The sequence below is a fragment of the Eptesicus fuscus genome, chromosome 7 (assembly GCF_027574615.1).
Source record: "Eptesicus fuscus isolate TK198812 chromosome 7, DD_ASM_mEF_20220401, whole genome shotgun sequence".
Lineage (NCBI taxonomy): Eukaryota > Metazoa > Chordata > Mammalia > Chiroptera > Vespertilionidae > Eptesicus > Eptesicus fuscus.
Genome location: NC_072479.1, coordinates 47273634 through 47301448, shown reverse-complemented (window position 1 = coordinate 47301448; position 27815 = coordinate 47273634). Strand labels below are relative to the sequence as shown.

Below are 27815 nucleotides of genomic sequence, written 5' to 3'. Positions count from 1 at the left end.
TTTTTTATTACTTCATAAAACTTTCAAAGAATAAAGTTAAAAATAGTTGCCTTATTTTACTTACCTAGTCGGACCAGCAAAGCTTTCAGTAACAAGCAGACTGTGAAACAATGTGGCTGTTCCGAAGTTTATCTGGACTGTTTACAGACATTCTTGCCAGCTCTGAGTTGTCCCTTACAAAAGGATATTCTCAGAAGTGGAGTTCGCACTTTCCTTCATCGCATGATAATTTGCCTAGAGGAAGAAGTTCTTCCGTTCATCCCATCAGCCTCAGAACACATGCTGAAAGATTGTGAAGCAAAAGACCTTCAGGAGTTCATTCCTCTTATCAACCAGATTACAGCCAAATTTAAGGTACTACAAATCTCAGAGCATCTCCTGCCTTAAAGATATTCCCCTGGCTTAAAGATTAGATGTATTTATGTTTAGATATATTTATATACAGTGTTCCCCAAAAGTGTATACACACACTTTGAATAATTATAAAGGCAGTGCTTATTAAAATATATTTTACTTTCAAAATTGAGCTATCAGCTGTTAAAGTGTGTATATTTTTTGGGGGGAACCCTGCCTTTTGACATTTGCCCCCTTGGTTTGTTTTTGTAAATATGAGTTACTTGTGGGCATGGATTGTGTATTTTTGTCACCCCTAATAATCTGGCATACTCCCTGACACATAGGACATGCTTAATAGATGTTTTAATAAAAACATACATACATTATCTGTTTTGTGTAGCAGAAGAAAACAATTACTCTTCTGTTTTAGAAAATCAAATAAAAACAGCATTGAGTACTACATGTCTAAAGAGGTAAATAAAAAGCATTGTAATTTGGGTGTCCACACAGGAGTTTAAAAGTAATTTAGTGTACTAAAGTTGGTTTTATGTACAAGGAGATTTAACCCTACCAGACCTGAGGCACTGAACCTAAATGTCCCCTATACCTGGGCTCCTGAGCATTAAAGAGAAAAAACCAACATGATATAGAAAAATGTTAGTTACATGCAAACAAGTGGTTAGAATAAGATGGAACTTGGAGACATTGTAGAAAATAGGTCTAGGCAAAGTACCGAAAATTAGGTACAGGGGTATAGCGGCAGATTCGGAAATTACCGAAAAATAGGTACAGCGGTCTGATAGGGGTCAAGTATAAGCTGGCTAATAAGAATGGCTAACACATAGTGCTTTCTGTGTTCACTATGTGTTTTAAGCATTTTCCTGCACATTAATTCATTTGATCCTAGGAGGTAAGTATTGTATTTTATAGATGAAGAAACAGACACAGAGAAATTAAGAATTACACAGTGGCTTATAAAGCCTGAGAGCCCAAGCATGTAACTCCATTTATAATTTAGCAATAGAATTAATTTCATGAAATTTAAATTGAAAATATTCCATGGCAATATTTGATTGTGAAATATTTCTGGGTCCCTACTATTGCCGGAGCCTGCCGGCACTGTAGTTGAACGGTACCTGAAAAGGGGGGTGAGGATTAAAAAACACAGACACACTAGTTCCCGGGAGGGCAAACAGTTCAAGACTGCGCGCCGAGTTTATTTTCTCACCTTCTTTTTATAAGCAGAAACAGCTTGTACAAGCATAAAGGTCATTGCCAAGGCTAGATGTTTTTCCCGCCTCCACAGGATCCTAGGTACACTCTATACTTCTCTCCCCGCCAACCTCCCTATCCTAGTTCCTGATATCAAGAACATACTACAGCTTTTGTCCCTGCTATTGAAAACATGTTGCAACTTTTGTCCCTACCACTATGCTACTCCCTCTGCTATGTATCAAACCTAAATATGTGAAACAAAGGGCCCCAGTAAAGCGGGGAAAACAAGATTACTGGATTGTTTACCCGATTGCCTCTCACGGTTTCCCACATACTATTTTTCTTATTATTTCTCAACTAGAGGCCTGGTGCACGAAATTCATACACGGAGGGGGGGGGTGTTCTTCAGCACAGCCTGCACCCTCTCCAATCTGGGACATCCCTCTCACAATCCAGGACTGCTGGCTCCCAACTGCTCGCCTGCCTGCCTTCCTGATTGCCCCTAACCGCTTCTGCCTGCCAGCCTGATCACCCCCTAACCACTCCCCTGCCAGCCTGATTGATGCCTAACTGCTCCCCTGCCAGCCTGTTTGCCCCTAACTGCCATCCCCTGCAGGCCTGGTCACCCCTAACTGCCCTCCCCTGCAGGCCTGGTCCCCCCCAACTGCTCTCCACTGCAGGACTGGGTCCCCCCCAACTGCCCTTCCCTGCAGGCCCGGTCACCCCCAACTTCCCTCCTCTGCCGGCCTGGTCACCCCTAACTGCCCTCCCCTGCAGGCTTGATCGCCCCCAACTGCCCTCCCTTGCAGGCCTGGTCCCTCCCAACTGCCCTTCCTTGCTGGCCATCTTGTGTCCACATGGGGGCAGGATATTTGACCACATGGGGGCAGCCATCTTGTGTGTTGGAGTGATGGTCTATCTGCATATTATTTATCTTCTACAATTGAAACTTTATAGCCTGGAGTGGAGCCAAGCCTCCTCCTTGCTCCGTGGCGGCAGCCATTTTTGTTGGGATTTATGTATCTTCTATAATTGAAACTTTGTAGCCTGGAGTGGAGGCCAAGGCAGGCCAGCGCTTCAGAAGCTTGGCTTTCTCCATCGCCAGGGGCAACCCTAGCCTCCTGCTCTTTCCAGCTCCGTGGCTGCCACCATTTCTGTTTGGATTTATTTATCTTCTATCCTTGAAACTGTAGCCTTGAGTGGAGACCTAGGCCAGCAAGGGCAGGCGGAAAGCTTGGCTTCCTCCATTGCTGGGGAAACCCAAGCCTCCCTCCTGCTCTCTGTGGCTGTAGCCATCTTGGTTGGGTTTATTTGCATATTCACTCCTGATTGGCTTGTGGGCGTGGCATGTGGGTATAGCAGAGGTACGGTCAATTTGCATATTACTCTTTTATTAGATAGGATTGTTTATCAAGAGAAAATATTCCTTAGCTCAGATACTCATGTTTCATAGTTCAGGAACACAGGTCAGTGACAAACTTCCATGGAATTCAACCCAAAGAAATTCTTTACATAGCAAGATCACTTTGCACTCTGAAAGATACCAGCCTTCCTCATCTCCTCAAAATCTTGCATGGAATCATAACTTCTGTAGAAATCTGCATATGCCTCCTTTCTTGGTTCAGCCACACCAAACTTATAGGAAGCTGCAACCCCCAGGGATACAATGATGGCTCAACAATATGAAATCGTGGCCATGCAACTGAGGTTTTGACAAAGCACTGGAAGACATGGTAGTTATAGTCTCCTCAACACCGATGTCCTTCCTGAGGGAGAACTGGATCTGGCTCCCTACTATTTTAGCGTGGATCTTGAACTGTAGGAAATTGGTTGAACTTAATAATGTATATGCTATGTAGATTTTGTTTTAACTTTGATATTTGCTAAGTGAATTGTGTAAATATTCTAAATAGAAATTCTTAAGACTTTAAAACACGTTTTTTCTAAGTTACATTTATTTTTTAAATTGAGGTATAATTGACATACAACATTTTATTAGTTTTAGGTAGTACACAACATAAAGAGCCAGTGTTTGTATATAGCAAAAGCCTAGTTAACAGCCATCACTAAACATTGTTTCAGAATATTTTTTCTTGTGATGAGAACTTTTAAGATTTACTCTTAGCAAACTTTTCAAATATGCAATACAGGATTATTATTAAGCTTCATAATTTTCTTACTCGTTTCTGAAGTAGTAGTAATATTTCTTATGTTCAGATACAGGTATCTCCATTTTTACAACAAATGTTCATGCCTCTACTTCATGCAATTTTTGAAGTGTTGCTTCGACCAGCAGAAGAAAATGACCAGTCTGCTGCTTTAGAGAAGCAAATGTTGCGGAGGAGTTACTTTGCTTTCCTGCAAACAGTCACAGGCAGTGGAATGAGCGAAGTCATAGCAAATCAAGGTGGGGATGTGTGTGATGCCTAAATTGTCTGCTGATGTCTTTGTCACAGTTATGCATCTGTGTGAGCAAGAGCTAGTTAAAAGTAGACACTAAACCTTTGGAGTGTTGTTGTATATGGACCCCTAGGATGACTGCTCATTATTTCAAGGAGGGAATTACTTTCAAGTTGAGGGCCTTAAAACTAACTGGTATTCAGTTCCCTTTTTCCTAAAGTAGTATTCTTTAATTGGTTCTTTGGTATTATAAACAGCATGGTGGTTACTGCCAGAATTGACTTGACAATTGAGTCTTGCTGATCAATTTGCCATTTTCAAATTAAAAATAGGACTGTATAGATCAGTATAGATAATTTTGCAATATAGGAAATCCAGTGGGTAAGATGACAAGGGAATAATGATTTTTCAACATTTTATGCTTAAAATTGAGTACAGTTAATAAAAATTGAGGGATCTTATCAACTCTGTAAATGCTTTTGTATGGTTACTGTATATGGAATGAGAGCTTCAGGTTGCCTTTCCAGTTCTTAAAGTCAAGGTTTTCTTTTCCTTTTCAGGTGCAGAGAATGTAGAACGAATTCTAGTTACTGTGATTCAAGGAGCAGTCGAATATCCAGATCCAATTGCACAGAAAACATGCTTTATCATCCTCTCCAAGTTGGTAGAACTCTGGGGTAAGATGATTTTTTTTAAAGCTTTATTCCCTAGCCTGTTTCCTAAGACTCTCAGAGATGAAATGGAACCCTAGCCCTCACAATAGACAGGAGCGGGGAGTTGATTTCCCCCAATGATAAATTATAATTGACTTTCTTTTTATACAAGATGAAAATGTGAATTGTCTTGACAGGTGGTAAAGATGGACCAGTGGGATTTGCTGATTTTGTTTATAAGCACATTGTCCCTGCGTGTTTCCTAGCACCTTTAAAACAAACCTTTGACCTGGCAGATGCACAAACAGTATTGGTAAGCATCCAGGAATCTTTGTTTACCTTGTGTGGATCTTATGTGTTTTAACTCAAAATTGTTTCTTCAATGCCACGTTGAGTTTATTATGTTTCATTGCTTTTTTCTTCTTCTAATTTAGTAATTTCAAATTAGGATTCACTTTTAAGAGATTGATGATACCTCTGAAACTTTGGTGGATTCTTACTAAATCCCAATGCTAAAATTGACCATATAAAACCCAGCTCCTACAACTTTAATAACCAAGACTCTTTCTAGGACCATGACAGGGCCCATACTACCAGTAGTCTTTAAAGTTTTATTCGTTTCCTACTACTGCTTTCATTCTAAAACTGGTGCTTAATGTTTTTTTCTCACTATTAAGAGTAACTTTCTCTTCCTTGAATGATGGTTTCCCCAAATCTCATCTTCAGTATGCTTAGTGTCAAGCAGTTGCCTTTTACTCACTTCCCCACAGCCAAGTAAAAGCTAGATTTCATAATTATAATTCACTACATTGAGACAGCGTTTTTGTGTTTTTATATTTTCTATTCAACCTACTTATTCCATCCTTTTCTGCCTTCATTCTTTCTTTAAAGGGTAATGAGTAGTGGTCAGGAAAGGAAAAAGAGAAGTTGGATCAGTAACCAAGAATTAACTATATTAAATTCTTAAACTTGTTTATACAGGCTTTATCTGAGTGTGCAGTGACACTGAAAACAATTCATCTCAAGCGGGTAAGCTTTGGACCCCATGCTTGTTCATTTTCATCTTACATGTATATATTGTTATGGTTTTAATTGTGTTTGACTTTTTTTTTAAACCTGTATCTTTTTTCTTTTTTTCCTAATGATTTTATTGATTTTCAGAGAGGGGACAGGAGAGGGAAAGAGAGATAGAAACATCAATGATGAGAGAGAATCATTGATCGGCTGCCTCCTGCACATCCCCTCAGTTCAGGCAGAACTGAAATTAATGAACTTTCATAAAAGAAAGAGCTTTCTCCCGGCCAGTGTGGTTCAGTGGTTGAGTATTGATCCATAAACCAGGAGAGCACGGTTCGGTTCTGGTCAAGGCACATGCTGGGGTTGCAGGCTTGATTCCCCCCATGTGGGCTGTGCAGGAGGCAGCTAATTGATGTTATGCTCTCAAATCGATGTTTCTCCCTTTACCTTTCTCAATAAAATAAGATAAATAAAATCCTATCTAATAAAAGGCTAATATGCAAATTAACCGTCACTCTGCCCAGTCCCCTCAGCCTTGCCGGAGTCCCCTAGTCCTGGGGGGCGCTGCCGCTGAGAGCAGGCAGCATGGCCTAGCCGTGGAGGGCCTCTGAGGGACCGGAGGGCCGGCCCACAGCCTTCGAGGCCAAGCGCAGGCCCGGAGAGGAGATGGCGGCCTGCTTGCAGCCTCCCTGGCCAATCGCCGGCCCAGAGTAAAACGTTGACAGCAAATCTTTTCAGTATAATTGGGGCATTAGAGGCCCACAGAATGATCATTTCCTTTTCTATGAAACACATAACTCTAACACACTATTTACGATTTAATAAGTTCCATATATTTTGACATTTTACAGCCCTGGAAAGTTACATATAATGATCAGCAAAGTGAGAAGATGAAAAGAATTTTTAGGCTTTTAAAGATGTAACTAATTTCTGTCTAGAAGACACACCAATTCAAAAAGTGATGATTTTATTGTCCTATAGGACATTAGCCAGATTGTATCTAATTTAGCAGTTTTACTTCAGGCTTTCATCTTTAGCAATCTCCTTTGAACAGCATTATCATCCTGCCAGTCCCTTCACTGAGTTAAACAGAACTTTTGCATCTGCTATTCTGTATTTGAATAAGAATTATGTATTTAAGACATGCAAAATTTTGTTTTGACACAATAAAACAAAAGATCATTTGATTCTTCCCTGGAACACAGAAAAGCACAAACTTGAATCATTGGTGTGGCTTAGGCTAATTTTCCAAATATTGTTAATAAAATTCATGTATAGCTCTTCACAGAGCCAAGAATTCTCTCTTTCAGCCTACATATTCAGCATCTCCAAGGAGGAGGCCTGTTATTCTGTGTTTTGTTTTGTTTTGTTTTTTAATACTCACCAGAGGATATTTTTTCACTGCTTTTTAGAGAGAGTGGACCAGAGGGAGAGAGAGGGAGACGGAGAGGGCCCGCTCTCGGCTGAGGGCAGTCCCTCGCCAGCAGCCCCGCCTCTGCACATGAGCTGCAGAGGAAACACCTTTTCTGACTGCTCATTGGCTAAGCTCCTGGTATGCCACTTGCAGTGTTCTGGTAACTTGCCTAATAAGAATCCAAGAAGATGATCTAGGGTTTTTCCACCTCACTCCTCGAGGAAAAAACGAAGGTCCACTGCTGGAAGGCTAAGAAATGTCATATCCTGCCCTAGCTGGTTTTGCTCAGTGGATAGAGCCTTGGCCTGCTGACCGCAGGGTCCGGGTTCAGTTCTGGTCAAGGGCATGTACCTGGGTTGCAGGCTCCTCCCTGGCCAGGGCCCAGGTCAGGGCTCATGCAGGAGGCAACCAATCGCAGTGTCCCTCTCACATTGATGTTTCTCTCTGTCTTTCCCTCTCTCTTCCACACTCTCTAAAAATCAATGGAAAAATATCCTCAGGTGAGGATAAAAAAAAAAAAAGAAAGAAAGAAATGTCATATCCTATGAAAGAGACATCTTGAAAATGCCTAAAGAAAGTTGTCATTTTTTTGTGGTGAAGGGACTGGAGTCTGTTGATGAAAACACCTTGGGGGCTGCGGCAGCCAGCAGTGGCAGCAGGGTGATGGGGGTGGCACCTTCCCTGATCAGCCAGATTGCCTCCTGCAGAGGGAGGCCTCCTGCAGGGAGCAGGCCTAAGCTGTCAGTAGGACATCCCCTGACGACTCCCGGACTGTGAGAGGGGACCCCCACACACACACACACCAGTGCACGAATCTCGTGCACCAGGCCTCTAGTAATAAAATAATAAAATAAAATTTTTATTTAAAAAAATTCTCCCTTATTTGTAGATCTAGAATCGGGAGCGACCCATGCATAATAGCTTAATGGGTTAAGTAAGTTCTTTAAATACACACACACACACACACATATATATATATTAAATGTAGTATTATGGAACTAAAGAAGAAGGAGCAACTTGGCCTCTGAGAGCAATCTAAGAAAGCCGTTAGAAAGAGGCAATTTTTAAATTTTTTTCTGACCTTAAATATAGATTCATTTTTTCTGACCTTAAATATAGATTCATTGGATAGGAGGAGCTGGCATTCTGGGCAAAGTTAAGCAGTGTATGGAGACAGATAAGACATCGCATGGTAGATTTTGTAGAAAATAGTGTTAACTAAAGTATGAAGGCAGAAGTAACAGATAAAAGCTGAAATGGGACTAGGTGTGCTCTACGTGTGAAAGGTTGGGTTATAATTTAGGATAGCTAAGTCAGAAAATAATGTTCAGAGAACAGTTTGGGATATGGTCTGAACCAGTTAGGACTAAATACTGATTTTGGAGTTCCAAGTGTGTAATAGTCAAGATGAAGTGAGACTTTCTAAGACCAGGACAGAAAGAACCTTGGCTAAAGCAAGAGTTAGGGGAAACTAGAAGTAGAGCCAAAGTTGTGAAAGCTAAGGGAAGAGAGTCACAAAGAGCAGATGGGTTGAACATTATTGTATGCTAGAGAATCAGGATGAGGAATGACAAAAAAACAGTAAGTGTGGTATTTACAGTTCAGAAGTATTTATCTTGTCCTTAGAAGCTCTCGTTTAGACACACAGAATTGAATCAAATGGAATATTATATTTGAAAACGTTTTGCTTTGTTTTATTTTTTTCATTTATTCACTTGACTGACTTCCTCTTAAGGTAGAAGTTTACTTTTCCTGATTTAAAAGGTAAAACAAGTATGCTCTATTTTTAAGTGATAACACTGGGGTTGTATGAGATGATGAGCAGTGCATGAAAATTTAAGTTTAGGGAGAATAGACTAAAGAAAAAAGTGAAAAGGAAAGTTGAAGGGATCTGAGAAACTTTCACAGTGAAACATTACCTCCTCTCAATTAAGAAAGGCCTTCCTTTGAAGACTAAATTGTGACCTAGGTCCATTGGTTAGAGGGCCCAGGAATCAAGGTAGAAGAAGAAACATAGAGAAATCCTTTGATTCAGGAGCAGTAATACTAAACAAGAAATGAGGTGATAATGCAGGGAGAGGTGTATTGAGGAGAGATGGATTGATTTAGTTTTGGTAACTGTTACTTTCAGTTGGACCAGGTTGAAGTCATCTGCATATTAAAACCTTTAGTCAGATTCACATTTAAAAGTGAAATGAGCTTTTTTTACTATTGGATTTATTACATTTTCTTGAGGCCTCTCTCTCAGAAACACATTGCTATAGGGTAACTGCTTTCAAATAGTATCCTAAGTTTCTTTATAGTGTCTAAGAAGCGGTGGGCGAGTCAGGGGCTAGTTTGTGGAAATTTTCTCTCTTCCCTTCACCAAACTTAATCCCAAAATGCCCCAGAAAACTACTGTTACAGTTTTTAGCACCTAGAAGTACTAGAAGATAGCAGTATAGAGCAATGGTTTTAGAAGTCAGGTGACCTGCTTTTTAGTACAGTTTTAATCAGCAGACTGGGCAAATAATCCTATATTTCTGGGTCTTGGTTGCCTCATCTGGCTACTAAATTCCTTTTCCCTATTTTGTGAGCAGAAAAAGGAAGTTGTGTTTTTATTTATATTACCTCCTAGCCTATCATTTTGATCTTTCTTGCTTGTATTTTAGTTTCTAAAGATAGTCATTGCTGTGGTGCTGCCCCATAGGCCACCCAGTGGTGGACTGAACAGGGGCACTCTGTTTGCTCTTTCCTTTCAGTGCATAGAAGACATTGTGACCTCCTGAATTTAAAAGAATATTTGTTTAATTTTTAGCACTACGTAACACTTAGTGTTTTGTAGTAAATACTAAGTGCTCTTCAAAAGCTTTACATTTCTAAACTCATCCAACCCTCCCAATAACTCCATTTTTTTAGATGGGGAACTGAGGCTCAGAGAAGTTAAGTAACTTGCCCAAGTTACCAGAAGTTTGCCAGAGCCAGTCTTCAAAACAAAGCAGACTCTGGTTTCAGAGTCTCTTCTTAATCACAGTACTGTATTGTGTTTAAAGTATACATATGTTGCTCCAATTTCTCTTAAAGCATTACTGATATCAAGGAAGAAAATAATTTAGTTATAACCATCTTTTCATTTTCAGGGTCCGGAATGTGTTCAGTATCTTCAACAGGAATACTTACCTTCCTTGCAAGTAGCTCCAGAAATAATTCAAGTAAGAGCTGCCCTAGCAGATTTTCCTCTTAATTTAATTAAAGAAATATGACTATAATTCAAACTAAATTTTGATCCAAGAAAGCCAAACTGCATTCAGGTTGATGTTTTACTGTGTATAGGATAGCAAGAGTCCAAACTTGGGAGAGGGAGGAGGCTCTGAAATTGAATAGGAAAATTTGTATTTTTATTTTCACTAACCTTTAATAGAAATTTGATCTGTCATTGTGTAGGTGACAAATCACAGTAGTATTAGCATTGCCATGACTCCGTCACCAATAAGTAACCACAGATATTTTCTTTACCACTAGTTTCAAAGATCCCAAAATACTATTTACACTCATTAGTAGTTTGAAATTAAGAGTTAAGATATGCCACTAGACCTTATTACTGAGTCTGTTTTATTCTACCACATGTAAAAAAATTTTTTTATAACCATAATTCATTATTAGTTTCTTTTTTAATCCCATGTGTTAAAAATCATTCTAAAAGGAGTCCAAAGGGGACCATGGCCCACGAATCTGTTCAGAAGGTTTATGCCAGGTAGTTCATTTTATATGTGCTTACTTCGTAAATCTGAAACTATATTTTGAGGTAAGGGGCTGGAAAGCTAAGTCACTTTTGCACTATTACAGAATAATTTTTAATGGCATTTAGTTATTTTTTTGGCATATAGTTATCCAGACTGCTTGTGCTACAGCACATAGATCTGATAAGGTGTCAAAGTTTTGATTAAAACTAGTTAGAATCTCTTGTGTAGATTCCAAGAATTGTTTCTTCATTAACAGTGATTTGTAATGCTATTTTATGAGGCATTGAAAAAAATTGAGTGAAAAATCAGATAGATCTCACATAAGAGTAATCATCCAACTCATTTTTAATGAATTTATGGTCTCTATAACACATCATCTTTAACTTTATAGATATTAATGAATTTTCTCAGTTATTGTAAGCTAATGTTTTATTAAAACAGTAAATTACTAGTTACTCATGATCTTAATGCTCATGAATATAGAAATATCTCATTTGATTTTGAGTAGCTAATATTCTCCAGATTTCTGACTGAAACAAAATTATATTTCTATCTAATAATTTGATTATGAAGCATAAGGATTTGGTCTGGCTTTGCTCAGTTACTAACTAGGTAAGAATGGCCATATCAGTGTAGTTTTTATCGTTTAGGTAGGAGAGCCTTATTCTCAAAATGAAAGCAGCCTGTCTGACAAGTATTAGATTTGAGAATACTATATAAACATTTTTGGTGAGGAACTGTTCAGGTTAATTTTGTTAAGTTACAGATATTATAGATTTGAAGCAGTGCAAATGTCCATTCATAGGTAAATGGATAACAGAGTGTGGTATGTACACACAATGGATTATTATTCAGCCTTAAAAAAGAGAAATGCTGTCATATGCTACAACTTGGACAAACCTTTGAAGTTATGCTAAATGAAGTAAGCCAGTCACAGAAAGACAAGTACTACAAAATTCTAATTATATTGAAGTATCTAAAGTAGTCATACTCTTAAAGCAGAAAGTAGAATGGTGGTGGCCAGGGGCTGGGGTGTGTGGGGAGTTGCATTGTGCATATAGTTAACACTGCTATACTGTACACATAAAAATGCTTAAGATGGTCAGTTTTATGTTTTCAATCACAATTTTAAAACAGTGCTGTGGATTTATATTATTATGAATTTAATACAAATAGATTGATTCTCTTCTTTCCTCCCTTCCTGGCTCCCCAGGAGTTTTGTCAAGCTCTTCAGCAGCCTGATGCTAAAGTTTTTAAAAACTACTTAAAGGTAGGTATTTGAAAAACTTACCTATCTTCATATAATTAGGAAATGTTTCAGAGCCAAGAGAGAATATATATTACTAGTGGCCCAGTGCACGAATTCATGCACATTGAAAGGAAATTTATTAGAAGAAATATTTTAATACCGCTCTTTGCCCTTCCTCTATAATAAAAGTGTCAGAGATGAAAGAAAATTAGTAAAATGAATATGAAAATAATATATAAATGGATTAATAAATAAACAATAACATGATATAACAACAAGGACATGATATAAAAAGAATAAAAACATGATATAAAAACTACATTGATAAAAATAATGACTGATAAATTGATTAAACTTATTCTAACACTGAGGCCAGTGTCAGACGGGAACAAATCAATCCTTGGAATCAGAACAACCTCTCCTCCGCAAATCCTGTTAACCTTTTGCACTCAGATGTCGAGTGTGACTCGACACGGATAGCATCGAGATTAAAATTACTCTTTGAACAGGGGGGAAAGTTAGGGAGAGGTGGGGGAAATAAGAAATCAAACGAAGGACTTGTATGAATGCATATAAGCATAAACAATGGACGCAAAACTCTGGGGGGTGAGGGCATGTATGGGTGGGGGGTGTGGGGGGGAATGGTAAGATATGTACACATATAATACCTCAATTTAAAAAAATGTCAGAAAGTAAAGGCAGACATCAAAAAAAATAATAAAATTACTCTTTGAATGTTTCAATAATTTGAAATATAAAAAATCCAAATAAATAAGTTTGTATGAAAAGAAACTCCAGTTTTTTATTCTACTGTCGCACTTTGTAAAATCTGGGGTATTTAAAAAATTAAATCCCGAGTAGAATAAAGGAATCGAGAAAAAAGCAAGCGAGCGCAAAGGGTTAATACATCAGCTTTGATTATGTAAGGTCGCAATCTTTTGATAATAAATCTAGTACCATTACAAAGACCCCCATTTACCATTAAGATTTCTCTGTGGCATGATGATTGCACCTACTTTCGATTCTAATTTATGACATGGCATTCCCAAAGGAGTAATACTTTAAGAAATTTGATGGGAAATTTTGCCTTTTCAGCATCATCCATTCAATCTAGTATTATTGCATTAAGACTTACACTATCGTCTCTGAGTCTTAATGCAATATCCGTTCCCCAGCCTTTTTCACCATGTGGGAAGAGAATAGGATACATCATTGCATATAATGTAGGAAACTGGATACTGATTTGTTTCATTTTAGTGGCATTCAGATTATTGGGATCTGGTTTGCAATGAATGAGCAAATCCCTTTCAAAAGGAGTTCCTCCATCTTCGTTTCTGAATATGACGGCAACTTTGGTTACACGGGGTTAATTATATCTGCCTGGATCACTATTATGATCATACTTAATCACCATTGTTACTTCCCTGCGACGCCGCCGCTTTCTTTCAGCTTCAGAATGTCAACGAAAACAACCAAATTCACAATTGACGATGACAGATCGAAACACACACGTGCGATTGGCGCCAGCAAGCGCTTTATATGTATCACACATGCACAAGTCAACTTAGCCTTTTATAGATATAGAACAAACTTGCTTAATTAGACCTGCTTTCTGATGTAGCTAAACTTTTTTCAGCCCAGTGAAGCATCCCAACTTCTCTTTCAGGTAATTGTCAGCAACACAGCAGTAAATATCAACACAAAGCACATTATTATTGTAGATCATGCAGGGAGAACAAAGGGTAAAATAATTAACTATAGCAGTGTTTGACTATATTCTGTGCAGTGAGAAAACCTGAAGTCATTTTCAAGGTCCACCATTTCTTTTCAGTCGGGTCAAGTTTCTAAGCTTTCTAAATCTCTGTTTTTTCCGGCTAATGAAAATAAAATAGGATTCCACCAAGTCTCCTATCTACCTACTCCAGGACTTCTGTGAGGATCAAATGAGATGAGGCACGCTTCATAGACATTTAGTTATAATGTAAAGTGTTTACACCTGGCTATAAAGCAAGTCCGTGTTCCTGGGTTGAAGAAACTGCAAGGAGGCTAGTCACTAGGGAGAGGAAGCCAGGTGTTGCTACTTGACGTCATTACCCGGACGGTCGGACACTTAGCATATTAGCCTTTTATGTAGATAGGATACTGTAGTTTGTTTTGTTTTGTTTTTTTAATCCTCACCCAAGGATATGTTTTCATTGATTAGAGAGAGAGAAGAGACAGAGACTGACAGAAACATCCATCGGTTGCCTCCCGTACTGTCTGCTCCCCAACTGGGAATTGAACGCGCCACCCTTTTGTGCACAGGATGACTCTCCAGCCAACTGAGCCACACCAGCCAGGACTCCTGTAGTTTGAACAACTATTATTTTGGGATCTCTTTGCTCTAAAACATGCTTCTAAAAATCTATAGTTATGGATGTTATACTTTAGAGTCTTCTGTGAAACCTCTTACAACTGAACATAAGATCATAGAGAGTTGGGAAAGAACACTGAATGTGTATGTGCCTGAGCATTTGGTATGAAAATGCCAGTTTTCTTTTACAGTTTCATGATGTAATGAAATAGGAACAAGTAATGTTTAAGAACAGTTGCCCATATTGAGTTGAAAGGAAGTATCTAAAAATATAAAAACAGAAGTATGAGTTACTTGGTTGTATCCTGTCTTGAAACTTGAATTGTAAAACAGACAAAAAGTAGAGTCCTCAGATTTGGCCAGCAAGGCTCTTTATACATTTGTATAATCACTGAATTTTTAAAAACCCTCCAAATTGGGAAGAGGTGCCAAATGTTTATTTGGTATTATGTTTATAATTAAATTCTTGAGGCAGCACTATCTTGCTTTCACCTAAGTAGTCCTTCAGTACTTCCTGGCTGCTTTTTATATAACAGGTACTATGCCAACTGCTGCAAATACCAATATGAGTAACTTTCCCTGCCCAGGAGGAGCTCCTGGGCTGGAGGAGGAACTGTTCTTTATTTTTTATTTATTACCTTCAAATCTGAGGACAAAGCACTATGCTAAATGTTTTGGTAGCAGGTAATTTAATGAATGGCTACCTGGTTCTTTTGCCCAAGGCATTCAAGAGGATTTATAAGTCAAGGGGCTTTGCAGAGTTTAAGTATCCTATCCTTTGACTTTGGTTCTAAACTCTTCCCTTGCCAGTTTTTCCCCAGTAGTAGTAGTAGTTTGTCAGCTTAAACTGACAAAAGGATTTGTGAGAAGAATGTTGAGAATTACTGTTTATCATCACGAATCCTCCCACTCCCATTTCCCCATAAAAGCAAAGTGCCTGTGAAGATAACCTATTAAGTAACTGATGAATCAAACTGCATTAAAGGATTCAAAAAATTATAACTATTAAAGGGGTCTGTAACAGCAGATATATGTACATTGTAGCAGGTTTTTGCTCCAAACATATAATTTATTCCAAACTGCATTCATAAAATGTCTTTCTGCCAAGTCCAACTTCTCTATATTGATAGCATTAAGTCATTGGTAGCATTCTTCTAGTTTGAAAAAATGAAGTTCCTTCTTTCATGCCTACTCCCTTCATGCCGGATGGATCCTCAGATTCTTTGCAGATTCTTCCTCCTCACTCACTTGCTGTCCCTTCCTTGCTATCTGGGATAGGCCTGTTCACCCTTCCTCACTGATCACCCTTCCCTGTTCTCACCAAGCAGGTCTACTTGACAACACTGAACAGACCCCTGAAATTCGTTCCCCTAATTCATAACTTTCAAAGTCTGCTGTTGACTAAAAATACGTTCATGTTTCTTAGTTTGGCATTCAGTGTTTTTTAATATATATTTTTAAAATATATTTTTATTGATTTCAGAGAGGATGAGAGAGAAACATCAGTAATGAGAGAGAATCATTGATCGGCTGCCTCCTGCACACCCCTACTGGGGATCAAGCCTGCAACCTCGGGCATGTGCCCTGACCAGGAATCAAACCATGACCTCCTGCTCAAACACTGAGCCACACTACCTGGGCTAAAAGTATTTTTTTTAAGTTATTTTTTTTATTGATTTTAAGGGGGCAGGGGAGAGAGAAACATCGATTTGTTGTTCCATTTTATCTATGCATTCATTGGTTGATTCTTGTATGTGCCCTGACTGGGGTTTGAACCTGTAACCTGGGCCTATCAGGACAACACTCTGTCTGAGCTTCCTGTACTTTTTAATAATCAAATAAATAATAAATTCCTTAAGGGATAACAACTGCTATCTGTAGCTTTGACTTGTTTCTTCCTCAAGATTTAATTTCTCAGCATTAATTTTGATAGTGCCAGTCAGCAAAATGTATCAAAAGCATGTTTTCCTCTGATCACTTGACTCTCATAGCATTAGTGTAATACTTTATTTCAGGTAGTTTCCCAACTTAATATTGTCACCATAAGTTATCTATAGACTTTATCAAATTGTCCAAAAGACAAAGTTCTTATATTATGTGTGAATTTATGTGAAATGTTTTAAGTATCTACTGAATTTTTAAATACGTTTTTTATTGATTTGAGAGAGAGGGAAACATCGATGTGAGAGAGAAATATCGATTGGTTGCCTCCCGTAGACACCCTTACCAGGGATTGAGCCTGCATGCTGGGTATATGCCTTGACCGGGAATTAAACCAGTGACCGTTTAGTGCATGGATGATGCTCAGTCAACTGAGCCACACTGGCCAGGGCAGTATCTACTGAATTTTACAAAAGAGTAACCAGCATTCAGCAACTTAGAGCCATTCTTCAAGTGAAAGGTGGTGTTTTCGGACATCAATACTGACTGTACCAATACTTTATTTGCAGGTGTTCTTCCAGAGAGCAAGGCCCTAAGAACTGGATCTCCCTGTGCCTACTTCATGATCAGGATTTATGATCAAAAATTCCAGTTAATAATTTATAAAGAAGCAGTTTTGTGTGCCATTCACACTGGTCTTTTTAACTTGGCCCTGAGCTTATTGCAGTATATGTATTGGGATTTTCTGTAAAATGTGTGTAATTTTCCCTAAATACGGGTATGTAACAACAAGAGAAGTTGCTTGCATGCCGATTCAAATTGTTCTATATAAAAAGCTGTTAAAAGATACAGCATAGTTATTCTAGTACCATTTTATCTTTACTTGAAACTTTAAGTCCTTTAAAGACCATAGCAGGAAAACTGTACTTTTTTAAATTGCGGAATATAAAATGTTTGAAATTTTAAATTTTCTTTTATCTGTGCAGACTTAAAGTAAGGAAGTGGGATACAACAGATCAAAACTAATTTTTTGTAGATAGCCATTACATTTCTTTAAAATGTTTCGATGCCAATAAGTATTCTACAAAAAAGAATGGTTTCATAAATTAACTGATTTAAGAGTAGGTACCGGTGTTATACATTTTTTTATAAAAATAAAATAAAATAAATTTTACATAGTGAATCTACCCAGTCTTTTTTGGAATTATTATAAATACTTCAGCCTTATTTTCTCATTTTATCTTTCTGTGATTTCCCATTTAAAGGATTGCACATATGAGCTTACAGATGGTTTATTTTATTCTGTTCCTAAAAGGCTATATGCAACTTAGTTCTGTTAAATAGAATCTTTTTTAAATGCCCTAGAAAAAGCCTGTGTGATTCTGTTGATAGAATTAAAAATCCAATTTTTTCTACCTCTTTTTATTGGATCTACGTAGGGCACAATATACCTATGTGTTTGGTGCTTGTAACTACGGTAGTTGCTGCCCATTTAGTTAGTAGAAGAAATACCTTCCCCTGTCTTCTCCCATTTTTATTCATGACTGCAAGAAGGCAAGAGGAAAAACAATAGCAGTAGTATTGGAAAATTAAGAAAAGAGGGACGACCCTGAGTAGCAGAATTACTATAGTAAGTCTAAGTAAGATTTAGGGGAGGGTTGCGTGTTTCTGTGGATTTTTTTCTTTTTTTAACCTTTGGCCAATATGGTCCCTAGGGATTTCGTGGGTGAGCTTCAGTGGTCTATAAATTCCCTAAAATTGTCTTCTAAATTGTGCACATAGACCTTTTTCTGGGGTTAATTCCAGAAGTGATTTTAAACATTTTCCTTATGTTATAGAATAAACATACTGAACTAAGTTGACTGAATTGTAAAACTAGATCAATAGAATGTATATTATACTTCAATAAGGATGTTTTTAAAAATAGATGATTAAAAGCTGAGTGCTTTGTTTATAAGTCTCCTTGTAATGTGGGAGAGAATATTGCACCTATTGCAATAATACTAATTGTTCAAAGTGTGCTAATGAGTAGCATAGCGTAGTGGTCAAGAGCACAGGCTTAGGATCCAGATAACAATTCATATAAGTAGGTTCAAATGACAGTTCTGCCAATAACTGCTTTTTGAACCTTAAGCAAGTTCTCTCTCCACAGTTTCCCCATGTGCAAAATGGGAGGAATAATGGTAGCTACCTCATAACTAAGAACTGGTTAAATTAAACATGAAAAGAGCTTATTACAATACCTGCACACGAAGGCTTGATACAATCTATGGTTACTGTACTATTCCACATATGTAAAAATGACACCTGCTCCTTTCTCCCTGGCTTTTTAAAGCCCTTCAAAAGATTCACATGTGTTCAGAGCTAAGAGAAATAAGACATGGAAATTAAGAATGTAATAGAAATGAAACTTCATGTTATATAACCACATATAATTCCTATCTTCATGCCTTGAAGTTTCCCAGAGCATTTTACTTAGAGAGTGCCATAGTAATTAGGAAACTGCTCAATCATGAATTACCTTATTTGTATTGCACTTAATTTCCAAAAACAAGCACTCAAGTAATTGTCACAAGGGTGAATCTCACCTGTTTACAGGTGAGGTAACATCGAGGCAAAAAGCTTAGTGATTTGTGTGACTTGACTATAAAACCAAAAGGATTTTATGATGCCTGGTTTAATTCTGTGCCTAACAGTTGTATTTAAATCGTAAAGTAAACGCTTACACTGGTTCACAAGTGGCTTGATCTTTAAGAAAACACTGGTATTTCAATGTGTATCAATTACTCTGTGGTAAATATGTGAATAAAAGGCTTGAGCTCAGCTCATCACTTCTCCCATAAACTTTGAGCTATGGGCTTTACTGTTGCAAGGAGCTTTGACAGGTCCTTAGCATTCGATGTGGGAGAACTGGTTGGAATTGTATGCAGTGAATAGGTTTGTTTGTTGTTAGAATGATTCCACCGCTTAAACATTGTTTAAAAGTCTAATAAAGTAACTTCCTTTGCAACAATGCATCACAGTGGGCTTTTGTTACTGCAGTTGTGTATATAAAACAAAACACAAACACAAACTTGTTTCAAGTTCAGTATTTGGCAGGGAGAGCGGGAACAGCAGCCCCAGGTCTGTTCCATTCAAAAGCCTCTGGTCTAAACCACTCCTGTCGCTGTTTCCCCGTTTCTTGCTGGTTCTCTTTTGGGAAGCTCTGGGTCAGCAGTGCTGTCAGTCGGCAGGAGGGATGGCTAGCTGCCTGAGACCTTGGCAGCACGAATATTGCTGGGCCTGATTTTAGTCCATAGAAAGCTCTCCAATATTGTCATTTTCCAAAATTCCGCTTAAAAGAGGGACTTATAAGAGCTTATTTACATTAAGACTTTCACGAGTGAATTATTAAGAAGCGATCATCTAGCTCCACTACAGCCAACGTGGTCTTGAAAACAGATACAATCGATCCCTTCCGACTCCGATGTTCCCCAGTGAGCGCCCCTCGGGTGTCCAGCATTCTGCACGCCTGTGATTTCATTGTTACAATGAGGTCTTCCGTTCGGTCTTCCCCGCTATCGCCCCACGCCGCACCCTGCTCTCCAGGACGGGGCGGGATTCGCGATTGTGGGAATCTGAGTCATTGTGCAGGGCTCCCTGGTTTCACCCTCAGAGTGAGGGGTGTCGCGCTGCAGACACCCCCAGCTTCTCCGCCCCTCGCTAGAGACGACAGGCGAACCCGCTGCCGCTTCCGAGGCTGAGGCCGGACCCGAGGGCGTGCGCACGCGCACACGCGCGCGCCGGCCCTCGGTCACGTGGCCCCCGGACCGGGTTGGCGAAGCCGGAAGTGTCCTGAGGTGCTGGGAGGCCGCGGGAGCCCGCTGGCGGTGGCGCGGAGGCTACCGGGCGCGGTGAGTGGGGTGGCTGTGGGCCGAGGGGCCGCAGCGCGAGGGGAAGGGGCCACGGAGCCCGGCACGGGCCTCGCGGCGTGTTCCCGCCCTCCGTGGGGAACTGGGGTGCTGAGTCAGAGCGGGGGTGGGGCGGGCGACCCCAGGAGCCCCGCGCGGCCCGAGGCTGACCCTCCGCGCACCCCGGCCGAGCGGACACCGCCCCCGGGGGTCTGGGGCATCTGAAGCCGGGCGGAGTGGTCGACTCCCTCCGTCTAGACTCCCGGCCCTCCGACCCGGGCCCTCCGGGTTCTGGCGACGTCGGGCACCGAAAAAGAGGATGTGTTGGTGGCCGAGTCTGGGCCCTGGCGCCCCGGAGAGACGACGCCCCCTTGCCTTGCACTTGGACTGGCCGCTCTGTGCCCTATTCCCCAGCATTGGCGAGATCGGCCGTTTTAAAATGGGATTGATTTATTTTTGTCAGATGATGAAAAAGGTGTTTCGTTTAGGTTTTAGTGATGCTAACGAGGGGGTTGACTCCCGGGAAGCTAGAAGCTGAAGACGTTTTTAATATACATACACGTAATTAATGGATCATGCAAGCTTCCTACACGTTTCCTGTGGGGAAATGGCTGTAGGTTTGTTTTCCAGTCCGCTTCCCAGGTTTATTTGTTCAGTAAGTGGCCTCAAACCAAGTTCTTCTACCCAGGAATTGTCAGAGGCATAACCAAAGAACGGCCTCTTCCACCTGAGAACGCTGAGTAAATTCCTGTTCAACGTGCTTCACGTGGTAGGAGAGTTTGGAAATCCTGGAACTGGCCATTTCCTGGTCTTATTGATGGACAAATGCTAACTTTCGTTTCGGATGGTCTATCAGGAAGTACACGTAAGGCAGGGTAGGCAGTAACAGACTTGTTGAGTGCCTGCCTGTACTGTGTCAAAATTTGGGGAACATTTGTACAGCAAGCACCTTGTGGGTGTGCTGAGTCACGTAGTAGCATGCTGTTATGGTGGGGTTTTTGGAAGCTACTTTCAGAAGACATTTCCCCAGATCACTGTAAAGCCATGGGTTTATACCTGAGTACGGAGAGCAGGTATCTTAGCTGATAAACGTGTTTTATATTATCCACTGGGTACAGACAGGTCCCTAATGATACTGTTGGCCGTTTACAGTTGTCTCAAACAGCAAAGTTAATTAGGGAAGGTTTTTCGTTATTTAAAAACATTATTGAAAAGACATTTGAGAAGTTTATCATTTTACCCCAGTAGATCACAAATATTTCTTATTTGTTAGAAGGAAATCTTATTTTTATTGCTTATTTCCGATAAACTGCTGAATATAACATTCCTTATCTGAATTAGATGGCTGGTAAAATTACATAGATATATCTTAGTATATCAAAGATTGCTGAAATTTAGACCCCTGGTCATTCTTTAAGTTCCTAATTCTACTTGGAATATTGACAGTCATTAATTCATCACTGACTACCTAGTCTGTTCTAACTTACTACAATGGATATATATTTTAATTTGACAAGAGGAGGGGGGGCGGGAAGGAGAGAGGGAGAGAAACATTGATTTGTTGTTTCACTTATTTATGCATTCATTGGTTGATTCTTGTATGATAGGGAACATGCAACCTTGACATATTGGGGTGATGCTCTAACCAACTGAGCTACCCAGCCAGTTCTACAAAGGAATATTAAGATCTGTTTTAATCTGACATTACAGCAGGTTTAAGTTTAAGGTGGTTTGGTGAGACTAGTGTTTATGCTTTTTAGCATACCTTTTTATTCTAACATGGAGGTCAAATAGTTTTAGTAATCTTACATGCTTTTTAGTATTAAAGGACAGTGTTAAAAAGGGATGATGCTTTTTTCCAGTATCGGATAGGGATGATGCTTTTTTAAAAATAGACTTTACTTTTTAGAGCAATTTTAGGCTCACAGCAAAATTGAGCAGAAAGAACAGAGATTTTCCATATACTTCCTGTCCCCACACATGCATAGTTTCCTCTTGCTTATTTTTTAAGATTTAGTAGTATACATTTGGCATATCTATATTTATATACTTGCAGGTTGGGGAAACTATCTTTTAATTTCAGAAGAGTTAGTCATCTTTGAATCATTTTTGCACCTTTCCATTGTGATTGTCAGGCTCTGTGTAGATGAAATTTTAAGTTATGTAAATGTAATGCAGTGTCAGCAGTTTTTTTCATTAGTGTTGCCCTGCCCTTGAAGGAAACAAAGTAATTTTTACTATATTGTTATATTTTACACTATTGCATTATTTTGAAACACTTTAAATATAATTCTTCATTGATTAATCTTTCAAAACATTTAAAGAAGTGGCCAATATCACTCTCATTGACAAAGACAAAATTAGAAGGGAAATAGATGTTTTTTTCAGCCTTTTGATAAGTACTAAATGAAATTGAATATATAAGATGTCATTGGCTGGTGTTATTCAGAGCCCACACAACACTTCAGCCTTTACTATTGCTGGAAACTTAGATTTTTACTTTGGACTGTTTATACACCTCAATTTAGCTATAAATAAGGGGTGATCTTACTTGAGACTACAAGTAGCTAACATTTGTTTCTTAAATGTATTAGTCCCTTAAAACAAACATGCACATTTTTTCTTTTCTTTTAGTATAACAAAGCGGATCGCCTGACCAAGCCGAGATGCAGAGCACTTCTAATCATCTGTGGCTTTTATCTGATATTTTAGGCCAAGGAGCTACTGCAAATGTCTTTCGTGGAAGACATAAGGTTGGTACAGAGAAAACTGAAGGTTTTTATCATTTTACTGAGGCCCGGTGCATGAAATTCGTGCACTGGGGCAGGGGGGTCCCTCAGCCCAGCCTGCACCCCCTCCAATCCGGGACCCCTCGGGGGATGTCCGACTCCCCTCGGGCCTAAACCAGCAGTCGGACATCCCTCTCTCAATCCGGGACTGCTGGCTCCTAATCACTCACCTGCCTGCCTGCCTGATCGCCCCTAACCACTCTGCCTGTCTACTTGATCACTCCTAACCCCTCTGCCTGCCTGCCTGATCACCCCCAACCACTCTGTCTGCCTGCCTGATGCCCCTAACTGCTCCCCTGCCGGCCTGATCGCCCCTAACCCGCCTCTGCCTGCCAGCCTGATCACCCCTAACTGCCCTCCCCAGCCAGCCTGATCGCCCCTAACTTCCCTCCCCAGCCGGCCTGATCGCCCCTAACCGCCTCTGCCTCGGCCCCTGCCACCATGGCTTTGTCCAGAAGGACATCCGGAAGATGTCCAGTCTAATTAGCATATTACCCTTTTATTAGTGTAGATATGTACTCTTCTGAGAAGCACACTTGCACTAAAATGTGAGACTTGGTGTTTTTGTTATACTCTAAAGAGTACCTGTTTTGTGATTTTATAAGGTATAGCTTACGTTAGAGGCAGTGTTTTCTACTCAGTGGTGACAGAAGTTATATGTTGGGTAGCAGAGAAAAATAGGAAGGTGGCTGAAAAAAGTGACTAGGGAGGTATGTTGTGCCTTTTGAGTCTTTCCCCACCTAGCCCTCCTATGGTTGTGCATGATCTCACTAACAGAAGTTCATTGCGGGTGGGCGGTAGTAGGGAAGGCATATCTGTAGTTTGGAGGGCAACCATGGATGTTTCCTATATGCTGGACTAAGGCTTCACGCCCCCAGTAAAACAGCATCCTACAAGGTAGATTAGAGTAGAATGCAATTATCAAAAAGGAGCCCATGTTTAAAAGGCTCTATCTTTGTATGAGGTAATTAGAACTTGTTAGTGGAAGTGAGAATGAAATAACACCAGAGGCACTTCAATAACTAAAATAAATTTGTGTCAGATTCTATATTGGAGGGTAAAATTAAAGATAATTAAAATAACTTAAAATGAAGACATTTACAATAATTAAAGTTTCTATTCTGGGAAAGGAGCTAGAAAAATAATGGAGTTAAAAATCCTTTTATAATTCAAATAAATCATCAACTAATTTTTCAGTACTATGCTTTTTTTTTTTTGAGTAAATGATATTTAGAGCCTCCTTAAGTCTTATTTTTAGAAACAGGAGCCTTAAATATTTTAGTAAGGAAGGGTTTTTTCATATTTTCCTGTACCCTTGAGATTACCAATCATTTAGTTCCATCACTGACAATGAGATAAGCATTCATATCGGAGGGGCTGTTTCCTCTCCTGGAGAGAGAATATGACTAAAAAGAGCTTTTATGGCTCATAGAGAATGAATCAGAACCACCATTTGGACACTTTTAGCTTTTTTTCCTTCTGATTCCACACTTGTCCACAGGTTCTGGGTTCTCGATCAAGTTCATTGTGGTCTCTGGTTTCTTGATCAAATCCATTGTGCTCAACTGGATATTTCTGTCCTAGAAATTGTTTTTGTTTTGTGTCCTGTGCCAGAAAGCAAAAACAAGTAACGGCACAGGATTTAGTGCTGAGAACACATCTGACTGTCTGTCTTCCTGTAACCCCAATTAACCAGACTTGAATCATCATTGATATTCAAGTGACTAGGGAGGTATGTTGTGCCTTTTGAGTCTTTCCCCACCTAGCCCTCCTATGGTTGTGCATGATCTCACTAACAGAAGTTCAATGCAGCCGAAACCGGTTTGGCTCAGTGGATAGAGCGTCGGCCTTCAGACTCAAGGGTCCCAGGTTCGATTCCGGTCAAAGGCATGTACCTTGGTTGTGGGCACATCCCCAGTAGGGGGTGTGCAAGAGGCAGCTGATCGATGTTTCTCTCTCATCGATGTTTCTAACTCTCTATCCGTCTCTCTTCCTCTCTGTAAAAAATCAATAAAATATATTTTTAAAAAAAAAAGAAGAAGTTCAATGCACAGTGATATGGGGTGAGGGTAGTAGGGAAGGCAGATCTGTAGTTTGAAGGGCAAACAGACACATTGATAGACACATTGATATGTGTCAGACACATTGATATGTGTCAGGCACTGCAGTGGACCTAGTGAATATAACTACAAATAATGTGCATTTCCTGCCCCCAAAGAGTTTTGGGGTCAGTCGCAAGGTGGCATTGGAAGGGATGCAAATTTGAAACTGATGAAGTAATAGAAAATGATGAATATTGGGTGATGCATATTAAAGTGCTTGGCTCTAGCCTGGCCGGTGTGGCTCAGTGGTTGAGCATTGACTCATGAACCAGGAGGTCACCTTTCGATTCCCAGTCAGGGCACATCCTCGATCGCCAGGAGAGGGCTTACAGGAGGCAGCTGACAGATTATTCTCTCTCATCGATGTTTCTCTCTCCCTGTCCCTTCCTCTCTAAAATCAATAAAAACATGTTAAAAATAATAAAAATAAAGTACTTGGCACTAATAGCATTTCTTATATTCCAGTCCTCTTTCTTTACTTAGATTACATATTCACTGTCCTTTATGTAAGTGCCTATACATAGTAGGCACTCTGTAAATGTTGAATGAAAGAACGAACGAACGAACAAACGAATGAATGGATGGATGAATGAATGAGGACAGATTAGACGAGGACAACCTGAAGCTCTTAAAGGAAACAAAAATACACTTTATCCAATACAGTTTGAAAGCCAAAAGTAAGGATTTGAGAGACATAAGAATTGACTTAAGAGATTGCTAAGACCCAGTTTAGTATTCAGTCTCCAATAGTCTTACCAGGGATGTGTTTTAAGTAACCATGTTTGTTCTCAGTGACATTAATTTCAAGGGTTTAGGACTAGAACCAAAAAAATCCTGTCTGCCCTTAATAAATGTTTAAGGATTTTAACAATATTAGCTAAACTCTTTTATGTTATTGCTTAGAATGATCAGGTTCCTAAATTTATTATTCCATTATAATTACCTTCTTAATCTGTCTCTTTTTCATCAAGTTACCTTTAGCTACTGTGTGTGGATTGGTGTGTGTATGTGTGTGTGTATACAACATATAATAACCATGATGAAGTTAAAGGGAAGAGAGCTGTAAGAAGGATGTGTTGATTTGCACATGTGTGTACAGCAAGTCCTTGAATAATGCGGTTTTTGTTATAATGTTTATGAGATGCTGTAGGAACTTAACTGTTGTTTATATCAGTTACCCTATCGTAAAATTGGTTTAATTATACATCATTTCCCTTTAAGTCACAGAACCTATCGATGATGTTAAATGAGAACTTATGTATATATATAGGCACATAGATCTCTAAATATTCACATATGCTTTGAGTTACAGACAGTGAATGATAAATGTGCAATTGAATAAAGGGAAAATTGTACATTCCCATGCGTAACACAGTAATCTCACAGGTATAATGTAGACTACCGAAAATACCGGCCTTGATCACTGTGGGTACATTGCAACATTGTATTATTTTTCCTGCTCATGCCTCGTTAGGATTCACCTAATCTTAGACTAAGTTTGAGACAAGTGTCCTCAAGAAAAATCTCTGCTGAATGGTATAGATTTGGCAATGTCCTTACCCTGGCTGAACAAATGGAAAAACAGTGTAATTGACCAACATATAGTTCAGTTTTTCAATTTTCATATTGTCTGAAAATGTCATTGGCCCTTTTTTCTCTGGAAAGAATATATGTGTATTTAGTGGGGAGTGAGGGAAGCTTCATCATATCACATCACATCACATCACATCACATAGATGGTCTCCAAATAGTGATCCAGGAGAGTAAGATTGTGAAGGAGTTAAATGGTTTTAAGAAAAAAAATCATGAGATTCTGAGGTGAGGGGAGGAGTGTTATGACTGTAAGTGAAGAAGTGTGGAAACTGTAGAGAGGGCTTCAAAGCAGGAACAGCACAGAGGTCCTGACAGACAGAGAGCCATGAAATACCTTTAGGCAAGGGTGCTTGAACCCCAAGGTCAAAGAGGGAAGTTCAACCTTGGATTATGGGGAAAGTAGTATTAAACTCAAAGAATCTGGACTGATCACCAAGGAGAGGCTTTCAGGTTAGAGTGAGTGGAAGAGGTGGGAGGGTTTGGAAGAGAGCCTTTAAGTAAGGTTAATATGAAGAACTTGAGAATGTAATGTTTACCTGAAATTCAACATTTGTTTTGTATTTCTAAGATTCCCTCTCAACTAACTATAGCTGTGCGTTGTAACTCTGTGTGTGATCTACTATATGGCAAGCCATAAGAGTGAGAGCAGGGTGCTACATAGGCAGGAAAAGGAAATGTGTTTGATCCTCTAGAGATGATGTGTGAAGAAACAGTCTTCCCTACTCATAGGTAAAGTTGCAGAAAGTTATCTGAGGCAGCAGTGGTGCAATCCAGCGAGGATAGTGTACTTTAACCTTACTCTCCAACTCCTACTTCTGCACACTCATACACACACACACTCATTATTGTAGCTAGGGAATGTTTCTTAAAAGTTAATTGCATTACTTTGAGATTCTTACTAAAAATTTCATATGTGGACTATAGTTTTCAATCTTTTCTTTCCTGGTTTAATTAGGTTAAAATTATTAGGCCCTGGTAAATTATTAGACTCTTGTTTCACTTTCTGTTTCTTATCTAAAATGTACTTTCACATTTGGTACTATTAGAGCTCTTATTTTCTGATATGTAAATGCCTATCTTTGCCACATGTATCATAAGGGAAGCGTTTAATATGAAAGAAAATAGTCTTTTCTACTTTCCAAAGCATACAATTTGAAAGAAATATTGAACAGTTGATTGACTTAGTGTAGCTTTAAAAAAA

The 27815-nt window shown here is 39.3% G+C and overlaps 3 protein-coding genes across 7 annotated transcripts in view; 2 read left to right on the top strand and 1 right to left on the bottom strand.

Annotated features, from left to right (window-relative positions):
* The window catches only part of XPOT (exportin for tRNA), a 42474-nt gene extending 25051 nt beyond the window's left edge, over positions 1-17423 (top strand). For all 3 annotated transcript variants that reach the window (XM_008148747.3, XM_054718901.1, XM_054718902.1), the window contains 8 exons: positions 69-354; positions 3769-3958; positions 4512-4628; positions 4802-4917; positions 5586-5633; positions 10155-10226; positions 11971-12027; positions 16810-17423. In XM_008148747.3, the coding sequence (XP_008146969.1) occupies positions 69-354; positions 3769-3958; positions 4512-4628; positions 4802-4917; positions 5586-5633; positions 10155-10226; positions 11971-12027; positions 16810-16836 (913 nt within the window). In that variant the 3' untranslated portion in view covers positions 16837-17423. The remainder of the gene's footprint in view (positions 1-68; positions 355-3768; positions 3959-4511; positions 4629-4801; positions 4918-5585; positions 5634-10154; positions 10227-11970; positions 12028-16809) is intronic.
* Positions 3042-3283, bottom strand: LOC103292495 (cytochrome c oxidase subunit 6C-like). The gene is given in 3 exon segments (XM_008148746.3): positions 3042-3227; positions 3230-3244; positions 3247-3283. Coding segments are annotated over 3 exon segments (207 nt in total). The 3' UTR covers positions 3042-3072.
* A 2563-nt stretch (positions 17424-19986) lies between the features above and the next one.
* TBK1 (TANK binding kinase 1) overlaps positions 19987-27815 on the top strand; it is a 47589-nt gene continuing 39760 nt past the window's right edge. Inside the window, exons 1-2 of one of the 3 annotated variants that reach the window (XM_054718903.1) lie at positions 19987-20133; positions 22765-22883. In XM_054718903.1, the coding sequence (XP_054574878.1) occupies positions 22797-22883 (87 nt within the window). In that variant the 5' untranslated portion in view covers positions 19987-20133; positions 22765-22796. The remainder of the gene's footprint in view (positions 20134-22764; positions 22884-27815) is intronic. The other 2 variants (XM_008148748.3, XM_054718904.1) reach the window with 2 other exon arrangements.